This window comes from Pezoporus flaviventris, unplaced genomic scaffold (assembly GCF_033815535.1).
Source record: "Pezoporus flaviventris isolate CSIRO_AGI_PZ_B2104156 unplaced genomic scaffold, CSIRO_AGI_Pfla_v1 ptg000100l, whole genome shotgun sequence".
NCBI classification, from domain to species: Eukaryota; Metazoa; Chordata; class Aves; order Psittaciformes; family Psittacidae; genus Pezoporus; species Pezoporus flaviventris.
In genome coordinates this window covers 2,249,301-2,267,292 of record NW_026892648.1, presented here as the reverse complement: position 1 = coordinate 2,267,292, position 17,992 = coordinate 2,249,301, and the positions used below count along the sequence as shown (strand labels likewise).

The window sequence follows — 17,992 nt, the reverse complement described above, 5'->3', positions numbered from 1 at the left end:
GAGGCCTCCCAGTCTTCATCAATTCTGGAGTGCTGCCCCACTGGGGCAAGCCCAGCTACAACCCCATCCCCCTTTGAATCTAGTTTAAAGCTCTCCAAATGAGCCCTGCTAATTCGTGCCCCAGCATCCTTTTGCCTCTGTGAGATAAACCTTTCCCACACGCCATTGTCCAGACTGGTGCCCTATAAAACCAGCCGTTATCAAAGAATCCAAAGCCCTGCCTGCAGCACCAGTCTCGAAGCCAGTCGTTTATGAACTGAATCTTCCCATTCCTTCCCACATCATCAGTGGAAGATGGAAGGAGTGAGGAGAAGATCACTTGAGCCCCAGACTCTTTCACCATCTGCCCCAAGGCCCTGTAGTCTTTCTTCATCCCCCTCAGACTGCAGGAAGCAGTTTCCGCCTCACCTGTCTGGAAGACCAGCAGCGGGTAGTAGTCTGTTGGATGCACCAGGTTGGGGAGCGCCCTAGTGATATCCCTGATCCAGGCTCCAGGCAGACTACACGCTTCTCTTTAATTTGTATTAGATCAGGAATGGCTGTTACAGACTTGCCAGTTACACAACTGCAGATGAAAACTTCGTGCCAGCAAGGGGGAATGGAACAAAGAAATAATTTCTTGCAGTAAATACACTGGGGAGGGGAATAAATCTTTAGAAGTGGCTGTCTGAAACTGCTTCAAAAACGTGGACTGTTTTTGTCTAGCAATCTGCACTCCAGAGGTTAGCTGGCAAAATGCAGGTGGTGGCATGATACATGTCAAGACGACTGTCTCATGACAGATGATTTTGAGTTTACCATGTGGCATTGTTGTCACCTGTCTATTTAATGCATTTGTTTCAAATGGCAGTGAACACAGTGCTATAGATGAGGTTCCACAAACAAAGGTCAGAAACACAGCCTTTTTCTGTGATGGGGTACTTCTGTACAATTCCATTTGGGGTCTGCAGATAGGTTATTACTTGTCTTTGTGCCTGTATTTTGGTTTGTAATGCTTCATCCCTATGGAGTATGTAACTTGAAAGTTCACACTTAATCAAGCATCCTTTCTGTTGTCAAGAGTTATTTTGGCTTGTGTGTGTTGATGACACTGTTTTGCAACTGTGATCAGCTTACAGCTGAGGCACTCTTTTATCCTCATTTGTTCCTGCAGTACATCTGCTCTGAGCTTGTTTACCACACTGACTCTGTGTGGGGCACTGCAGTTTTAATCTTCTAAATTCCACAAGTGCATTTGGAAACAAATACAATCTTTTGAAAGAATATAGGAGTTTATTTGTCGTAATAAGTACTAGCTTAAAGGAGTCTACAGACGAAGGGCAAGATATGATGTGGTGGAGTGACGTTTGAATTACTATGGAATAATTTTGTGATGATGTAGTGATTTGAATTTAACACTAATAATTTTGTTTGAATACTTAAAATCACAAGCATGCAACTTAGTTGCTTCCTTGGTATATAGATAATGCTTATCTTTTGCATGTGCTGCTACTACTTTAAAGATTGTTGGGTTTTTTTTGATGGTTGGTCATCATCCCAGCATCTTCCACTGTGGTTTATTTGCTCTGTGATTATCATTTTTGTCTCCTTTCTAGCACACTAGTGTTGAGAACACAAGCTCGCTCCAGCCTTCAACAACCTTTTCAACTGTTTCAACCTCAGCCACTAGCACCACCTCTTCAGTTGTCAGCATGGCAAGCAGTATGAACACTACAAACAGCCTTGGCCTGAGCGTTTCCAGTGTGTCCATACCAACTGCTACTTCACGAGCAGCTCCCTTAGTGTCTTCAGGTTCGCAATATTAACAGATCGCGTGGATAGACAGAGGACTTCAGTCAGCAGGGCTGTCAGTTGAGCTTCTCATCAGCCATAACTACGCTGAGAAATCCACACTCGACTAGCGTTTTCAGCATGCTTAATTTGCTGGCTTATAAAATAAAGTTGTCTGGTTCCGTGTATTTGAAATATTTCTTAGGGTGTTATGTGGCATTTATATAGCACATTCCATCCCCAAAGAGTTTGATAAGTAGACACCAATGCAGTTCTAACTTTGGAAATCTTGGTCTAAGAGATTCACACTGTTCGTATTACACATTGTGATCACCTTTGGGCTGTGAGTTCACCTTAGGTTTAATTTCTGTCTTCTCTGTGACTCGAATTCATTTGCGAGTATCAGTATATACTGCAGTGTCCTCATTATCATATGCCACATCCCTACTGCCACATGTACGGAAAGGAAAAAAGTGTCTGGTGTCTAGGTCATTCCACAGCAAACAGTACTTCAGAAAAAGGGCCCACAGAGAGAGAAAGGTGGGGTGGCCTCTTGCACTGAAGTGGAAGCAATGATAAATTCTCTTCTGTTTCTCTGTAAGCAACTTGAAGTGCTAAATGGAAATCCTGTGGAGGGAAGTGGATGATTCAGATATTAAGATCAAGCTTACTTACAGAAGGATTTCTCATTTTTCATTCCCATACTTTGTAAATGAAGTGTGATGACTTTCCAAAGTGCCTTTTTTTTTTTTTCCTCCATTGCCTGCTTCCTAGCACTGCTTTATGGAGGCAACAGAAACTCAGTCTTCTTCTTGTTGCTATTCTCAGTTGCAGTAAGTCACCCATGAAAAATATGCTGGCAACATTTAGTGCTTTCCAGTCTGCTGCTGGTGTTAAGGGGGAATGTGTTGACAGAGCAGAAAATGAGAGAATTTGCTCTCTTAGATTGAGAACGATGCCTGAATTTTGCTTTCAGGAAAGGAGTGAGGAAGGAAGAAGTGTTTGTAATTCTTGTAATGCCCTTGGAGAAAGTAAATGACAGAATGAGACTGTTCTGTGCTGGGACTGCTTTGAGTTCTAAGTCACCTGTACTTTTCTTTCCTTGAGGCATGGTTAAACTCTTCAGCCTATTTTGAGTGTTTTCATCAACCAGCACAAAATTATTCTGCTTAGTTCTGCTAAGCTATCACAGTGCAGCCGCCAGGGCTTGTGAGCGATTTTGTCTCGATGCTGAAGCCTTATCTTCTCTAGAGGCTTGTTAAAGTATCTGTATTTTGATTCTGCAGGCAAAGCTCCCCCAAACCTGCCCCAAGGTGTACCACCCTTGTTGCATAACCAGTATATTGTGGGACCTGGAGGACTTCTGCCTGCCTACCCAGTAAGCAATTTAATTGTTCTGTCCTTGACTGCTTAACTCTTAGTGCAAGTGGGCCCTCCAGACCTGCTGCTGTCTATGCCAAGGCATTAATGTTGGCACATGTTGCACCTGGAATTGCTGTTCCAAATGCTGAAGGCTGTATGAATTATATTCTGGGTGGTAGTTACTGTTGATAGTAAACTGAAGAAGTGTCTGTACAGACCTGATCGGCTGCTGTTGAAGCTAAATGTGCATGTTGCTATGCTTTTCAGTGCTATTAGTTTTTAGGCCGTTTTAGTAGAATTACATTTGTTTAGGTTTGTGATAGTGGAATACATTTTCTATAGTAATAGTTGAAATGTTCCATGTGTCTTGTCTGCCGTACTTTGAAAGATTGCACATAACTGCTTGGTGTCTGACCAGGATTAACACATTTTTGGTTATCTGTTATTTTGAATTGGAAACTTCATCTTTCTGTATCACACTGAATGCAAGGGGATACCATAGGTTGCTTTGTGGTCTAGTCATAAAATAACAATTCCTGCTATTCTCTGCTGCAGTTACTACTTCTAAGAAGGCTGATTCTCTTACTCCCAAGTATGAATGCCCTGTAGGTTTTTTACGTGTTGATGAAAGATGCATCTGTAGAAACAGTGTTGAAGGCGGGACAGTCAAACACTCCTTGAAGGACTGCTCTCAGCAAGAAACATCAGAGTGACAAGCCATTTTAAGCATAGCTGAACCAGCCTTAAAATGCTACAGCACACTGTGGTGTCACAACGCAATATATAGACGTACACCTTTAAAATAGACTGGGCCTAAGTCAAACTCCTGTTTAAAGCCCCAAACTGCTCAGAGGAAAGTATTATAATGATGTTGTATTTTTATCTGTCTTTAAGCAGATTTATGGTTATGATGATCTCCAGATGCTTCAATCCAGGCTGCCAATGGTAAGTAAATGACATAATTTATTTACATTTAAACAAGTTATCTTCAGTGTTGACAAACGCGTTCATTTAGTGGTGGTTAAGACCTTATCCTTATGTTTTAAGTTCTGTTTTCTTAAATATCCACAAACAATTTCTCTGGGTGGTACAGATTGATACAGAGCAACTGTTGCATCATGCATTTGTCATCTGGAAATTCTGTAAACAGCAAGTATGGTCTGTCCTTTTGGGTGATGAAATTTTCTATTGTTGTAGCAGCAGTATGAGGTCTTCTCAAATCTAGTTGAAATCTGGGTGTTTAGTTTTCCCAACAGGTAAGGCTGAACACCAAGTACACAAATTGATAGCCAGTAGGTGCTCCTGGTGTTGGAGGTGCTCATAGGTGGAGATCTTTGTGTACGTATCATGGCAATAAATGCACGTGAGCTGCAGGAGGGGAAGTATAGGAAGTTTTCTTTCTTACCAGATCCAGAATGTATATGACATGCTAGAGACACTGAGCTCCCAGACAGGTTGACAAATGATCCTCAGCCTAGGTTGCAGAAATGCAAAGAATTTTGTTTTCAGGAAAGTAGGACAGGGATCTTGGGAGAGAAAGGCAGGTAGTATGTAACTGAGAAGTCACAAGATAAAATGATGAAGTTTATGCGGGGGGGAGGGCAAAACTGGAGCAGTAAGTTGTGATATGGAAAAGAAGTATCACTGGGTGAATGCAATAATTAAAGGTCCAGGACAGTACCGGGTCTTTCATGTGGAATCTAGGGACAACCAGAGTTAGATAGTCAAAGATGAGTCCAGGGATGTCACAGAAAAACCCTGTCCACCTGCACATCCTGAATTAAAAGAATAAAGCCACGCACATTGCTGAAGATAGCCAATGAGGCATGATCCTTGGAAGAACTGTAAGCTGCAATGAATAGCAAAGCTAGAAAAACCTTACCTTGCAAACACAACACACATGGTTACATTGGTAGGATCTTTTCTAGGATTGCTGTTCACTTCTATCAGCCTGCACTTCCCAGATGTTTCCTCATTTTCTGTTGCTCTCTGGGCAGGAGTGCTTTTCTCCACATAGGTGGGCCACGAAGTCATGCAGGGGCTGGAGCTGAGCGTGACTCTTAATGGAAATTTAAGTTCCAAGAGGGCAGCAGCTGAAAATTATTGATGTTCTATATATGTAGGGAGAGCAAATGGAAAGAAATAAGTTAATGGGAAATGCATAATCTAAAATAAAGACAGCAAAGCAGCAGAAGAAAAGATCCTTAACCTCTTCATTAAGAGAAAGGATGAACTAGAGAAAATGTAGGATAGATGTTGTTAGTGTGGCTGTATATAACACTAAGTTCTACAGTATCTGGAAACCAGGTTCCTGGAGGATGGTGCTGCACTCTTTTCAGTGGTGCCCAGCAACAGGACAACGAGCAAGGGTCATAAACCAAAACGAAGAGGTTACACCACAAGAGAAGGCAGACCATCTTTATGCTGAAGGTTGTAGACCACTGTAACAGGCTGCCCAGGGGGTACTGGAGTCTGCTTCTCTGCAAACATTCCAAACCCGCCTGGATGCATCCCTGTGTAACCTGCTTCAGGTGGCCATCGCTTGGCAGAAGGTTGTACTGGATGATCTCCATAGATCCCTCCCAAAAGTAGTGATTCAGTGATTCTGTGATTGTGAGTTCTGCAAGCTTTTGGAGCAGGGAAACGCATGTGTGGTGCTGGTGGTGGTGTCAGGGCATTGTCGGGGGCTGGAAGCCACGGTGATGTCGGGCAGTGTTATGTTGTTGCTTGCTGTGGTTGGGGTGCTGGAACATGCAGGATGATGTGGGGTGCTGGAAGGTGCGGGATGATGTGGCGTTGCCAGGAGCCATCAGTGCAGGAGGCAGGGCCGTTGTGGATGTGCATGGCTGGGTCCTTGTGCGTGTTGCCCTACAAGAGTCGGTGCTGCAGGTCAGCTGTCAAGCAGCACAGGGAGAGAGTTGTGACTGATGGGGGAGGAGGCCAGAGTAGCCGAAGGTGGCCTAATGCAAGGGCTCTGTGCCATGCCTGCATGCCTGTGCTTCCTAGCGGCATGGCACGGCTTGGGCTGGGTTGGGAGTGACTTTGCCAGTTTTCTGCGTTGGAGCCGCCGAGCGGTGAGCAGGGCCCCCTTCCAGCAGACGAGGTGTCTCTGGGCCATGAGCAGCCCGAGTTGGAATGTTTGCAGGGACGGGGCATCTCCCATTTCTCTGAGCAACCTGTTGGAGTTTTTTAGCAGCGTCATGGTAAATAGCGTCATTTTTGTAGCTCTTGTTAGCGTGAAAGCCTTGCTCCTCGTCCGATGGCGACAGGCTGTATTCAGAGGTGTGTCCCCATGGTTCTCGTAAGCCCCTTAAAGGCCACTGGCACTTCTCTCTGGAGTCTTCTCTTGTGCGCAAGCCCAACTCTCAACCTCTCCTGCTCAGAGCTGTGTTCCAAGCCTGTGGTGGTGTTTGCGCTCCTGCCACGGGAGCGGCACGAGAGGTCTGTACGTTGCGTGTAGTGAATAGGCGAGAGGCGGTGATCCTCACTGGGTCTGAAGCGGGCTGGGTGGGGGAAGACATTGGGGACGCAAATGCCTGAGAATTGCTTCTGCAGAGGATGACTGAACTCTGTCAAAGGCTTTCCAAAGGTGTTGGGAAGTGCCTCTTTGGAGAGGTGTGAAGTGGAAGTGAGGGCATGGGGTGTGCAGATCCCTGTTTGGAGCAAGGCTTGGAGTAGGTGTTGGGGAGAAGCGGCCTCCCCCTGGCCGAAGGAGAGGTTGGTCCGCTTGTGAGAAGAGAAGCAGACTGAATTACTGAATGCCTTGTTTTCCTCAGTCTTTATCCCTAAGGGTGGCCCTTAGGAGTCTGTGACCTCAGAGCTTCACCACAGACCAAGCAGAGGTTGGTGCGCTTGTGAGAAGAGAAGCAGTGGCGGGTTTCGTCAAGAGGTCTTTATTTGGTGTGAATAAATAGGTGAATAAATAGGTGGCATCGTGTGTGCCAATAAATAGAGCAGGGGTGTCGGGGAGCAGCGGGCGCAGGAGAGACGCGGGGTCAGGGCGTCTCTTGCGGCGGCTGTGTCGGAGGGTGCTGTAGGCCCGAGGCGGGTGCGCGCGGGCGCTGCCCCGGTGTTGCTGGTGTCGGGGCGGTGCGGGAGCGTGGGGTCGCTGGGCTAATTGGGCACGGTGCGGGTGAGGTTGTGCAGGTGCTGGAAGCAGAGGCGAGCTTCGAGGCGGACGTGGTCCCAGGCGCAGGCGCTGTGGTTGTGGGTGCGCAGGAAGTCCTGGATGTGTCGGAAGTATTTGTTGATGGTGAGCAGCGGGCTGCGAGGCCCTTGTCCCGGGAAGAGCGTGGCGTTGTCCGTCAGGCAGTGCTGGAGGCGCTGGATGCGGTGCTGGAGGCTGTTGAGGAGCTGGTGGCGTGGCTCGTTGTGCCAGTGCTGGGGGGTGGTGGGGCTGCTGAGGGTGTGGAAGAGGTGCTGGAGGATGCGGAGGGCGGTGGCGGCGGCTTGCTGCGGGTGGCTGATGTGCAGGAGGGTGTCGGGGAAGAGGGGCGCCTGCTGGTGTTGGCAGGGCGGTGTGGGGCTGGGAGCCATGGCCTGGAGGAGCTGGAGGCTGCGCCAGGGGAAGGTGTCATCGCGGGCAGGCCGGTGGTGGCAGGCGAGGCCGGTGGCGAGAGCCGTCAAGAGGAGCAGGAGCGCCGGGGCGCCGCAGCCCAGGTGGGGCTGTGCGGTTGCGGGCGTAGGCATGGTGGGGCTGTGGGTGCTGCCTGGGGGGTGCTGGGCAGGAGCGTGCCGCGTCTCGGTGGTGGTGCGGGTGGGCGCTGTGCTGGGGGTTCTGCCGGGTGGCAGCTTTATGTGGTGCCACCGCGGCTTCCCCTTCCTCGCTTTCCGCTTGCGGCCGCTTGCCGGTTGTGGTTTCCATTTTGGGCTGGGGTCTGTGCTGCTCCTGGGGAAGAGCCTTTTCTGGGGTGTCTGTGGGTGGGGAAGTCCTTGGCCGTGCTTTGTGGTTGTGTTTGGGTTGGTGCCGGTTATGGCGGCAGGGGTTTTGATGTAGCGGTTCGTGGAGGCGGGAAAGCTCAGGGGCAGCCACATGTGGGGCGCTTGTGCTGCTGGTGAGTTTTTTGTGGTTTCTGCTTTTCCTCTTTGTCCCTGTCTCTTTGCAGTTGTGTTGTGCTGGATTTCCCTTCCTGCCCAATTCCCTTTTCCTTTTGTTGGGCTGTAGTAGTGGTTGCGGGGTTTTGGTTTTGGTACTGTTTTGTGTGGGATGGCATCATTGTATTCAGTGATGACATCATTGCTTATTCTCTTTTTTGGGTAAATTGTGCCATTTCTTTGTTTCTCTCCGATTTTGTTTTTTATCACTGGTTGTGCATCATTTCTATCTTCTGTAAAATGTTTTTTTTTCAGTGATGTCTTTTTTTCTGGAGGTCCTGTGTGACTTCTTGTGCTGAGGCTTGGCATCAGAGGTGGTTGTCGGTGGCCTTGTGAGTTGAAATGTCCTTTGTGCTGAAAGGCCCTTGCTGAGGGATGGGGTGGCTAGGAGTGCTCTGGGTAAGCTGTGACATTGTCTCACCGCCTTCGTGGTGAAGAATTACTGGAGGTGGAAAAGAGGGCAATCCAACTGGGAGATCAAAAAGGACCATTGTCACTGTATGCAGAGGTAGAACGAGGAAGGCGAAGGTGCACTTGGGACTGAGCCTTGCGAAAGACGTCAGTACAGCAAGAAGGGCTTCTTCGTATATATCAGCAGGGAAAGGAAGGTAAGAGCTGAAGGCCAGAGAAAGTAAGCTTTCACCCCCTGGTTGCAGAGAGTTGAGTTATGGATAGGCTGGACAGACTCAACGCCCATAAACCCCTGGGCCCTGAGAGGATGTCGCCAAAGGTGCTGAGGGAGCTGGCAGATGTTGTTCTGCTGCCTTCCTCATCCTTGGATACGCGTGGAGAATGGGAGAGGTGTCCAAGGAGTGAAGGAAGGCCAACGTCACTCCATCATCAGCGAGGGAAAGGAAGAGGACGCGGGAAACCGTTAGCCAGTCGTTCTGATCTCCATCCCTGGAAAGGTGATGGAATAGGTCCTTCGGGTGGTCAGAACCAAGGATGTTAAAGGAAAGAAGTCCCTGAGGAGTGGTCAGCATGGATTCACCAAGGGTAGATCTTGCTTGGCCAAACTCAGAGCCTTTTACAATGACAGGGCACGATGGGTTTACAAGGGGAGAGCAGTGCATGTTATCAGCCTTTACTTATGGAATCATAGAATCATGAGGGTTGGAAAGGACCTTAAGATCATCTAGTTCCAACCCCCCTGCTGTGGGCAGGGACACCTTACGCTAAATCGTATCACTTCCGCAAGGCTTTTGGCAATGTCTCCAATAAAACCCTCGTAGGTGAGGTCAGGAGTGTAGGTTAAATGAACGGACAGCGAGATGGGCTGAGGACTGTCTTGAATGGCAGAGCTGAGAGCACTGTGATCAACAGAGTAGAATACAATTGGAGGCCTGCAGTCGGTGGGGGTTGTCAGGGACCAAAACGGGGTCTGGTCTAATTCAACTTTTTAATCAGTGCAGTGAGTGAAGGGCTAAAGTGACACCTCAGCAAGTTTGTGGCTGATGAGAAACTGGTGGCAGTGGCTGATGCATCTGAAGGCTGTGCTGGCATTCAGTAGTATGTGCACAGGCTGGAGAACTGGGCAGACAAAAACCTACAGAGGTTTCAGAGGGCAAGTTAAGGGCACTGCGTCTTGAGCTTCACCACAGACCAAGCAGAGGTTGGTGCGCTTGTGAGAAGAGAAGCAGTGGCAGGTTTCGTCAAGAGGTCTTTATTTGGTGTGAATAAATAGGTGAATAAATAGGTGGCATCGTGTGTGCCAATAAATAGAGCAGGGGTGTCGGGGAGCAGCGGGCGCAGGAGAGACGCGGGGTCAGGGCGTCTCTTGCGGCGGCTGTGTCGGAGGGTGCTGTAGGCCCGAGGCGGGTGCGCGCGGGCGCTGCCCCGGTGTTGCTGGTGTCGGGGCGGTGCGGGAGCGTGGGGTCGCTGGGCTAATTGGGCACGGTGCGGGTGAGGTTGTGCAGGTGCTGGAAGCAGAGGCGAGCTTCGAGGCGGACGTGGTCCCAGGCGCAGGCGCTGTGGTTGTGGGTGCGCAGGAAGTCCTGGATGTGTCGGAAGTATTTGTTGATGGTGAGCAGCGGGCTGCGAGGCCCTTGTCCCGGGAAGAGCGTGGCGTTGTCCGTCAGGCAGTGCTGGAGGCGCTGGATGCGGTGCTGGAGGCTGTTGAGGAGCTGGTGGCGTGGCTCGTTGTGCCAGTGCTGGGGGGTGGTGGGGCTGCTGAGGGTGTGGAAGAGGTGCTGGAGGATGCGGAGGGCGGTGGCGGCGGCTTGCTGCGGGTGGCTGATGTGCAGGAGGGTGTCGGGGAAGAGGGGCGCCTGCTGGTGTTGGCAGGGCGGTGTGGGGCTGGGAGCCATGGCCTGGAGGAGCTGGAGGCTGCGCCAGGGGAAGGTGTCATCGCGGGCAGGCCGGTGGTGGCAGGCGAGGCCGGTGGCGAGAGCCGTCAAGAGGAGCAGGAGCGCCGGGGCGCCGCAGCCCAGGTGGGGCTGTGCGGTTGCGGGCGTAGGCATGGTGGGGCTGTGGGTGCTGCCTGGGGGGTGCTGGGCAGGAGCGTGCCGCGTCTCGGTGGTGGTGCGGGTGGGCGCTGTGCTGGGGGTTCTGCCGGGTGGCAGCTTTATGTGGTGCCACCGCGGCTTCCCCTTCCTCGCTTTCCGCTTGCGGCCGCTTGCCGGTTGTGGTTTCCATTTTGGGCTGGGGTCTGTGCTGCTCCTGGGGAAGAGCCTTTTCTGGGGTGTCTGTGGGTGGGGAAGTCCTTGGCCGTGCTTTGTGGTTGTGTTTGGGTTGGTGCCGGTTATGGCGGAAGGGGTTTTGATGTAGCGGTTCGTGGAGGCGGGAAAGCTCAGGGGCAGCCACATGTGGAGCGCTTGTGCTGCTGGTGAGTTTTTTGTGGTTTCTGCTTTTCCTCTTTGTCCCTGTCTCTTTGCAGTTGTGTTGTGCTGGATTTCCCTTCCTGCCCAATTCCCTTTTCCTTTTGTTGGGCTGTAGTAGTGGTTGCGGGGTTTTGGTTTTGGTACTGTTTTGTGTGGGATGGCATCATTGTATTCAGTGATGACATCATTGCTTATTCTCTTTTTTGGGTAAATTGTGCCATTTCTTTGTTTCTCTCCGATTTTGTTTTTTATCACTGGTTGTGCATCATTTCTATCTTCTGTAAAATGTTTTTTTTTCAGTGATGTCTTTTTTTCTGGAGGTCCTGTGTGACTTCTTGTGCTGAGGCTTGGCATCAGAGGTGGTTGTCGGTGGCCTTGTGAGTTGAAATGTCCTTTGTGCTGAAAGGCCCTTGCTGAGGGATGGGGTGGCTAGGAGTGCTCTGGGTAAGCTGTGACATTGTCTCACCGCCTTCGTGGTGAAGAATTACTGGAGGTGGAAAAGAGGGCAATCCAACTGGGAGATCAAAAAGGACCATTGTCACTGTATGCAGAGGTAGAACGAGGAAGGCGAAGGTGCACTTGGGACTGAGCCTTGCGAAAGACGTCAGTACAGCAAGAAGGGCTTCTTCGTATATATCAGCAGGGAAAGGAAGGTAAGAGCTGAAGGCCAGAGAAAGTAAGCTTTCACCCCCTGGTTGCAGAGAGTTGAGTTATGGATAGGCTGGACAGACTCAACGCCCATAAACCCCTGGGCCCTGAGAGGATGTCGCCAAAGGTGCTGAGGGAGCTGGCAGATGTTGTTCTGCTGCCTTCCTCATCCTTGGATACGCGTGGAGAATGGGAGAGGTGTCCAAGGAGTGAAGGAAGGCCAACGTCACTCCATCATCAGCGAGGGAAAGGAAGAGGACGCGGGAAACCGTTAGCCAGTCGTTCTGATCTCCATCCCTGGAAAGGTGATGGAATAGGTCCTTCGGGTGGTCAGAACCAAGGATGTTAAAGGAAAGAAGTCCCTGAGGAGTGGTCAGCATGGATTCACCAAGGGTAGATCTTGCTTGGCCAAACTCAGAGCCTTTTACAATGACAGGGCACGATGGGTTTACAAGGGGAGAGCAGTGCATGTTATCAGCCTTTACTTATGGAATCATAGAATCATGAGGGTTGGAAAGGACCTTAAGATCATCTAGTTCCAACCCCCCTGCTGTGGGCAGGGACACCTTACGCTAAATCGTATCACTTCCGCAAGGCTTTTGGCAATGTCTCCAATAAAACCCTCGTAGGTGAGGTCAGGAGTGTAGGTTAAATGAACGGACAGCGAGATGGGCTGAGGACTGTCTTGAATGGCAGAGCTGAGAGCACTGTGATCAACAGAGTAGAATACAATTGGAGGCCTGCAGTCGGTGGGGGTTGTCAGGGACCAAAACGGGGTCTGGTCTAATTCAACTTTTTAATCAGTGCAGTGAGTGAAGGGCTAAAGTGACACCTCAGCAAGTTTGTGGCTGATGAGAAACTGGTGGCAGTGGCTGATGCATCTGAAGGCTGTGCTGGCATTCAGTAGTATGTGCACAGGCTGGAGAACTGGGCAGACAAAAACCTACAGAGGTTTCAGAGGGCAAGTTAAGGGCACTGCGTCTTGAGCTTCACCACAGACCAAGCAGAGGTTGGTGCGCTTGTGAGAAGAGAAGCAGTGGCGGGTTTCGTCAAGAGGTCTTTATTTGGTGTGAATAAATAGGTGAATAAATAGGTGGCATCGTGTGTGCCAATAAATAGAGCAGGGGTGTCGGGGAGCAGCGGGCGCAGGAGAGACGCGGGGTCAGGGCGTCTCTTGCGGCGGCTGTGTCGGAGGGTGCTGTAGGCCCGAGGCGGGTGCGCGCGGGCGCTGCCCCGGTGTTGCTGGTGTCGGGGCGGTGCGGGAGCGTGGGGTCGCTGGGCTAATTGGGCACGGTGCGGGTGAGGTTGTGCAGGTGCTGGAAGCAGAGGCGAGCTTCGAGGCGGACGTGGTCCCAGGCGCAGGCGCTGTGGTTGTGGGTGCGCAGGAAGTCCTGGATGTGTCGGAAGTATTTGTTGATGGTGAGCAGCGGGCTGCGAGGCCCTTGTCCCGGGAAGAGCGTGGCGTTGTCCGTCAGGCAGTGCTGGAGGCGCTGGATGCGGTGCTGGAGGCTGTTGAGGAGCTGGTGGCGTGGCTCGTTGTGCCAGTGCTGGGGGGTGGTGGGGCTGCTGAGGGTGTGGAAGAGGTGCTGGAGGATGCGGAGGGCGGTGGCGGCGGCTTGCTGCGGGTGGCTGATGTGCAGGAGGGTGTCGGGGAAGAGGGGCGCCTGCTGGTGTTGGCAGGGCGGTGTGGGGCTGGGAGCCATGGCCTGGAGGAGCTGGAGGCTGCGCCAGGGGAAGGTGTCATCGCGGGCAGGCCGGTGGTGGCAGGCGAGGCCGGTGGCGAGAGCCGTCAAGAGGAGCAGGAGCGCCGGGGCGCCGCAGCCCAGGTGGGGCTGTGCGGTTGCGGGCGTAGGCATGGTGGGGCTGTGGGTGCTGCCTGGGGGGTGCTGGGCAGGAGCGTGCCGCGTCTCGGTGGTGGTGCGGGTGGGCGCTGTGCTGGGGGTTCTGCCGGGTGGCAGCTTTATGTGGTGCCACCGCGGCTTCCCCTTCCTCGCTTTCCGCTTGCGGCCGCTTGCCGGTTGTGGTTTCCATTTTGGGCTGGGGTCTGTGCTGCTCCTGGGGAAGAGCCTTTTCTGGGGTGTCTGTGGGTGGGGAAGTCCTTGGCCGTGCTTTGTGGTTGTGTTTGGGTTGGTGCCGGTTATGGCGGAAGGGGTTTTGATGTAGCGGTTCGTGGAGGCGGGAAAGCTCAGGGGCAGCCACATGTGGAGCGCTTGTGCTGCTGGTGAGTTTTTTGTGGTTTCTGCTTTTCCTCTTTGTCCCTGTCTCTTTGCAGTTGTGTTGTGCTGGATTTCCCTTCCTGCCCAATTCCCTTTTCCTTTTGTTGGGCTGTAGTAGTGGTTGCGGGGTTTTGGTTTTGGTACTGTTTTGTGTGGGATGGCATCATTGTATTCAGTGATGACATCATTGCTTATTCTCTTTTTTGGGTAAATTGTGCCATTTCTTTGTTTCTCTCCGATTTTGTTTTTTATCACTGGTTGTGCATCATTTCTATCTTCTGTAAAATGTTTTTTTTTCAGTGATGTCTTTTTTTCTGGAGGTCCTGTGTGACTTCTTGTGCTGAGGCTTGGCATCAGAGGTGGTTGTCGGTGGCCTTGTGAGTTGAAATGTCCTTTGTGCTGAAAGGCCCTTGCTGAGGGATGGGGTGGCTAGGAGTGCTCTGGGTAAGCTGTGACATTGTCTCACCGCCTTCGTGGTGAAGAATTACTGGAGGTGGAAAAGAGGGCAATCCAACTGGGAGATCAAAAAGGACCATTGTCACTGTATGCAGAGGTAGAACGAGGAAGGCGAAGGTGCACTTGGGACTGAGCCTTGCGAAAGACGTCAGTACAGCAAGAAGGGCTTCTTCGTATATATCAGCAGGGAAAGGAAGGTAAGAGCTGAAGGCCAGAGAAAGTAAGCTTTCACCCCCTGGTTGCAGAGAGTTGAGTTATGGATAGGCTGGACAGACTCAACGCCCATAAACCCCTGGGCCCTGAGAGGATGTCGCCAAAGGTGCTGAGGGAGCTGGCAGATGTTGTTCTGCTGCCTTCCTCATCCTTGGATACGCGTGGAGAATGGGAGAGGTGTCCAAGGAGTGAAGGAAGGCCAACGTCACTCCATCATCAGCGAGGGAAAGGAAGAGGACGCGGGAAACCGTTAGCCAGTCGTTCTGATCTCCATCCCTGGAAAGGTGATGGAATAGGTCCTTCGGGTGGTCAGAACCAAGGATGTTAAAGGAAAGAAGTCCCTGAGGAGTGGTCAGCATGGATTCACCAAGGGTAGATCTTGCTTGGCCAAACTCAGAGCCTTTTACAATGACAGGGCACGATGGGTTTACAAGGGGAGAGCAGTGCATGTTATCAGCCTTTACTTATGGAATCATAGAATCATGAGGGTTGGAAAGGACCTTAAGATCATCTAGTTCCAACCCCCCTGCTGTGGGCAGGGACACCTTACGCTAAATCGTATCACTTCCGCAAGGCTTTTGGCAATGTCTCCAATAAAACCCTCGTAGGTGAGGTCAGGAGTGTAGGTTAAATGAACGGACAGCGAGATGGGCTGAGGACTGTCTTGAATGGCAGAGCTGAGAGCACTGTGATCAACAGAGTAGAATACAATTGGAGGCCTGCAGTCGGTGGGGGTTGTCAGGGACCAAAACGGGGTCTGGTCTAATTCAACTTTTTAATCAGTGCAGTGAGTGAAGGGCTAAAGTGACACCTCAGCAAGTTTGTGGCTGATGAGAAACTGGTGGCAGTGGCTGATGCATCTGAAGGCTGTGCTGGCATTCAGTAGTATGTGCACAGGCTGGAGAACTGGGCAGACAAAAACCTACAGAGGTTTCAGAGGGCAAGTTAAGGGCACTGCGTCTTGAGCTTCACCACAGACCAAGCAGAGGTTGGTGCGCTTGTGAGAAGAGAAGCAGTGGCGGGTTTCGTCAAGAGGTCTTTATTTGGTGTGAATAAATAGGTGAATAAATAGGTGGCATCGTGTGTGCCAATAAATAGAGCAGGGGTGTCGGGGAGCAGCGGGCGCAGGAGAGACGCGGGGTCAGGGCGTCTCTTGCGGCGGCTGTGTCGGAGGGTGCTGTAGGCCCGAGGCGGGTGCGCGCGGGCGCTGCCCCGGTGTTGCTGGTGTCGGGGCGGTGCGGGAGCGTGGGGTCGCTGGGCTAATTGGGCACGGTGCGGGTGAGGTTGTGCAGGTGCTGGAAGCAGAGGCGAGCTTCGAGGCGGACGTGGTCCCAGGCGCAGGCGCTGTGGTTGTGGGTGCGCAGGAAGTCCTGGATGTGTCGGAAGTATTTGTTGATGGTGAGCAGCGGGCTGCGAGGCCCTTGTCCCGGGAAGAGCGTGGCGTTGTCCGTCAGGCAGTGCTGGAGGCGCTGGATGCGGTGCTGGAGGCTGTTGAGGAGCTGGTGGCGTGGCTCGTTGTGCCAGTGCTGGGGGGTGGTGGGGCTGCTGAGGGTGTGGAAGAGGTGCTGGAGGATGCGGAGGGCGGTGGCGGCGGCTTGCTGCGGGTGGCTGATGTGCAGGAGGGTGTCGGGGAAGAGGGGCGCCTGCTGGTGTTGGCAGGGCGGTGTGGGGCTGGGAGCCATGGCCTGGAGGAGCTGGAGGCTGCGCCAGGGGAAGGTGTCATCGCGGGCAGGCCGGTGGTGGCAGGCGAGGCCGGTGGCGAGAGCCGTCAAGAGGAGCAGGAGCGCCGGGGCGCCGCAGCCCAGGTGGGGCTGTGCGGTTGCGGGCGTAGGCATGGTGGGGCTGTGGGTGCTGCCTGGGGGGTGCTGGGCAGGAGCGTGCCGCGTCTCGGTGGTGGTGCGGGTGGGCGCTGTGCTGGGGGTTCTGCCGGGTGGCAGCTTTATGTGGTGCCACCGCGGCTTCCCCTTCCTCGCTTTCCGCTTGCGGCCGCTTGCCGGTTGTGGTTTCCATTTTGGGCTGGGGTCTGTGCTGCTCCTGGGGAAGAGCCTTTTCTGGGGTGTCTGTGGGTGGGGAAGTCCTTGGCCGTGCTTTGTGGTTGTGTTTGGGTTGGTGCCGGTTATGGCGGCAGGGGTTTTGATGTAGCGGTTCGTGGAGGCGGGAAAGCTCAGGGGCAGCCACATGTGGGGCGCTTGTGCTGCTGGTGAGTTTTTTGTGGTTTCTGCTTTTCCTCTTTGTCCCTGTCTCTTTGCAGTTGTGTTGTGCTGGATTTCCCTTCCTGCCCAATTCCCTTTTCCTTTTGTTGGGCTGTAGTAGTGGTTGCGGGGTTTTGGTTTTGGTACTGTTTTGTGTGGGATGACATCATTGTATTCAGTGATGACATCATTGCTTATTCTCTTTTTTGGGTAAATTGTGCCATTTCTTTGTTTCTCTCCGATTTTGTTTTTTATCACTGGTTGTGCATCATTTCTATCTTCTGTAAAATGTTTTTTTTTCAGTGATGTCTTTTTTTCTGGAGGTCCTGTGTAACTTCTTGTGCTGAGGCTTGGCATCAGAGGTGGTTGTCGGTGGCCTTGTGAGTTGAAATGTCCTTTGTGCTGAAAGGCCCTTGCTGAGGGATGGGGTGGCTAGGAGTGCTCTGGGTAAGCTGTGACATTGTCTCACCGCCTTCGTGGTGAAGAATTACTGGAGGTGGAAAAGAGGGCAATCCAACTGGGAGATCAAAAAGGACCATTGTCACTGTATGCAGAGGTAGAACGAGGAAGGCGAAGGTGCACTTGGGACTGAGCCTTGCGAAAGACGTCAGTACAGCAAGAAGGGCTTCTTCGTATATATCAGCAGGGAAAGGAAGGTAAGAGCTGAAGGCCAGAGAAAGTAAGCTTTCACCCCCTGGTTGCAGAGAGTTGAGTTATGGATAGGCTGGACAGACTCAACGCCCATAAACCCCTGGGCCCTGAGAGGATGTCGCCAAAGGTGCTGAGGGAGCTGGCAGATGTTGTTCTGCTGCCTTCCTCATCCTTGGATACGCGTGGAGAATGGGAGAGGTGTCCAAGGAGTGAAGGAAGGCCAACGTCACTCCATCATCAGCGAGGGAAAGGAAGAGGACGCGGGAAACCGTTAGCCAGTCGTTCTGATCTCCATCCCTGGAAAGGTGATGGAATAGGTCCTTCGGGTGGTCAGAACCAAGGATGTTAAAGGAAAGAAGTCCCTGAGGAGTGGTCAGCATGGATTCACCAAGGGTAGATCTTGCTTGGCCAAACTCAGAGCCTTTTACAATGACAGGGCACGATGGGTTTACAAGGGGAGAGCAGTGCATGTTATCAGCCTTTACTTATGGAATCATAGAATCATGAGGGTTGGAAAGGACCTTAAGATCATCTAGTTCCAACCCCCCTGCTGTGGGCAGGGACACCTTAC

At 52.0% G+C, this 17,992-nt stretch overlaps 6 protein-coding genes across 18 annotated transcripts in view; 1 reads left to right on the top strand and 5 right to left on the bottom strand.

Annotated features, from left to right (window-relative positions):
* Window positions 1-6,029, bottom strand: part of NUDT2 (nudix hydrolase 2) — a 213,492-nt gene extending 207,463 nt beyond the window's left edge. The window contains exon 1 of the mRNA XM_061477243.1: window positions 6,019-6,029. The gene's annotated coding sequence lies outside the window, so the exon portion shown is untranslated. The remainder of the gene's footprint in view (window positions 1-6,018) is intronic.
* UBAP2 (ubiquitin associated protein 2) overlaps window positions 1-17,992 on the top strand; it is a 121,705-nt gene that overhangs the window by 77,401 nt on the left and 26,312 nt on the right. For 10 of the 13 annotated variants that reach the window (XM_061477199.1, XM_061477201.1, XM_061477200.1 and 7 more), the window contains 3 exons: window positions 1,596-1,791; window positions 3,057-3,148; window positions 4,027-4,077. In XM_061477199.1, coding sequence (XP_061333183.1) covers window positions 1,596-1,791; window positions 3,057-3,148; window positions 4,027-4,077 — 339 coding nt within the window. The remainder of the gene's footprint in view (window positions 1-1,595; window positions 1,792-3,056; window positions 3,149-4,026; window positions 4,078-17,992) is intronic. The other 3 variants (XM_061477208.1, XM_061477198.1, XM_061477196.1) reach the window with 1 other exon arrangement.
* Window positions 7,199-8,097, bottom strand: LOC133281513 (interferon-like). Its single transcript, XM_061477165.1, has one exon. It carries the CDS (start codon window positions 7,819-7,821, stop codon window positions 7,246-7,248), a length of 576 nt encoding a protein of 191 aa, XP_061333149.1. The 5' UTR covers window positions 7,822-8,097; the 3' UTR covers window positions 7,199-7,245.
* On the bottom strand, window positions 10,063-10,950 carry LOC133281515 (interferon-like). Its single transcript, XM_061477167.1, has one exon. The coding sequence runs from the start codon at window positions 10,683-10,685 to the stop codon at window positions 10,110-10,112; it is 576 nt and encodes a 191-aa protein (XP_061333151.1). The 5' UTR covers window positions 10,686-10,950; the 3' UTR covers window positions 10,063-10,109.
* LOC133281514 (interferon-like) lies at window positions 12,927-13,814 on the bottom strand. Its single transcript, XM_061477166.1, has one exon. The coding sequence runs from the start codon at window positions 13,547-13,549 to the stop codon at window positions 12,974-12,976; it is 576 nt and encodes a 191-aa protein (XP_061333150.1). The 5' UTR covers window positions 13,550-13,814; the 3' UTR covers window positions 12,927-12,973.
* LOC133281510 (interferon-like) lies at window positions 15,791-16,689 on the bottom strand. Its single transcript, XM_061477161.1, has one exon. It carries the CDS (start codon window positions 16,411-16,413, stop codon window positions 15,838-15,840), a length of 576 nt encoding a protein of 191 aa, XP_061333145.1. The 5' UTR covers window positions 16,414-16,689; the 3' UTR covers window positions 15,791-15,837.

Bases quoted from the DNA above. Each gene is read 5' to 3' on its own strand.
- LOC133281513 (XM_061477165.1), bottom strand. From the start codon at position 7,821: ATGCCTACGCCCGCAACCGCACAGCCCCACCTGGGCTGCGGCGCCCCG.
- LOC133281515 (XM_061477167.1), bottom strand. From the start codon at position 10,685: ATGCCTACGCCCGCAACCGCACAGCCCCACCTGGGCTGCGGCGCCCCG.
- LOC133281514 (XM_061477166.1), bottom strand. From the start codon at position 13,549: ATGCCTACGCCCGCAACCGCACAGCCCCACCTGGGCTGCGGCGCCCCG.
- LOC133281510 (XM_061477161.1), bottom strand. From the start codon at position 16,413: ATGCCTACGCCCGCAACCGCACAGCCCCACCTGGGCTGCGGCGCCCCG.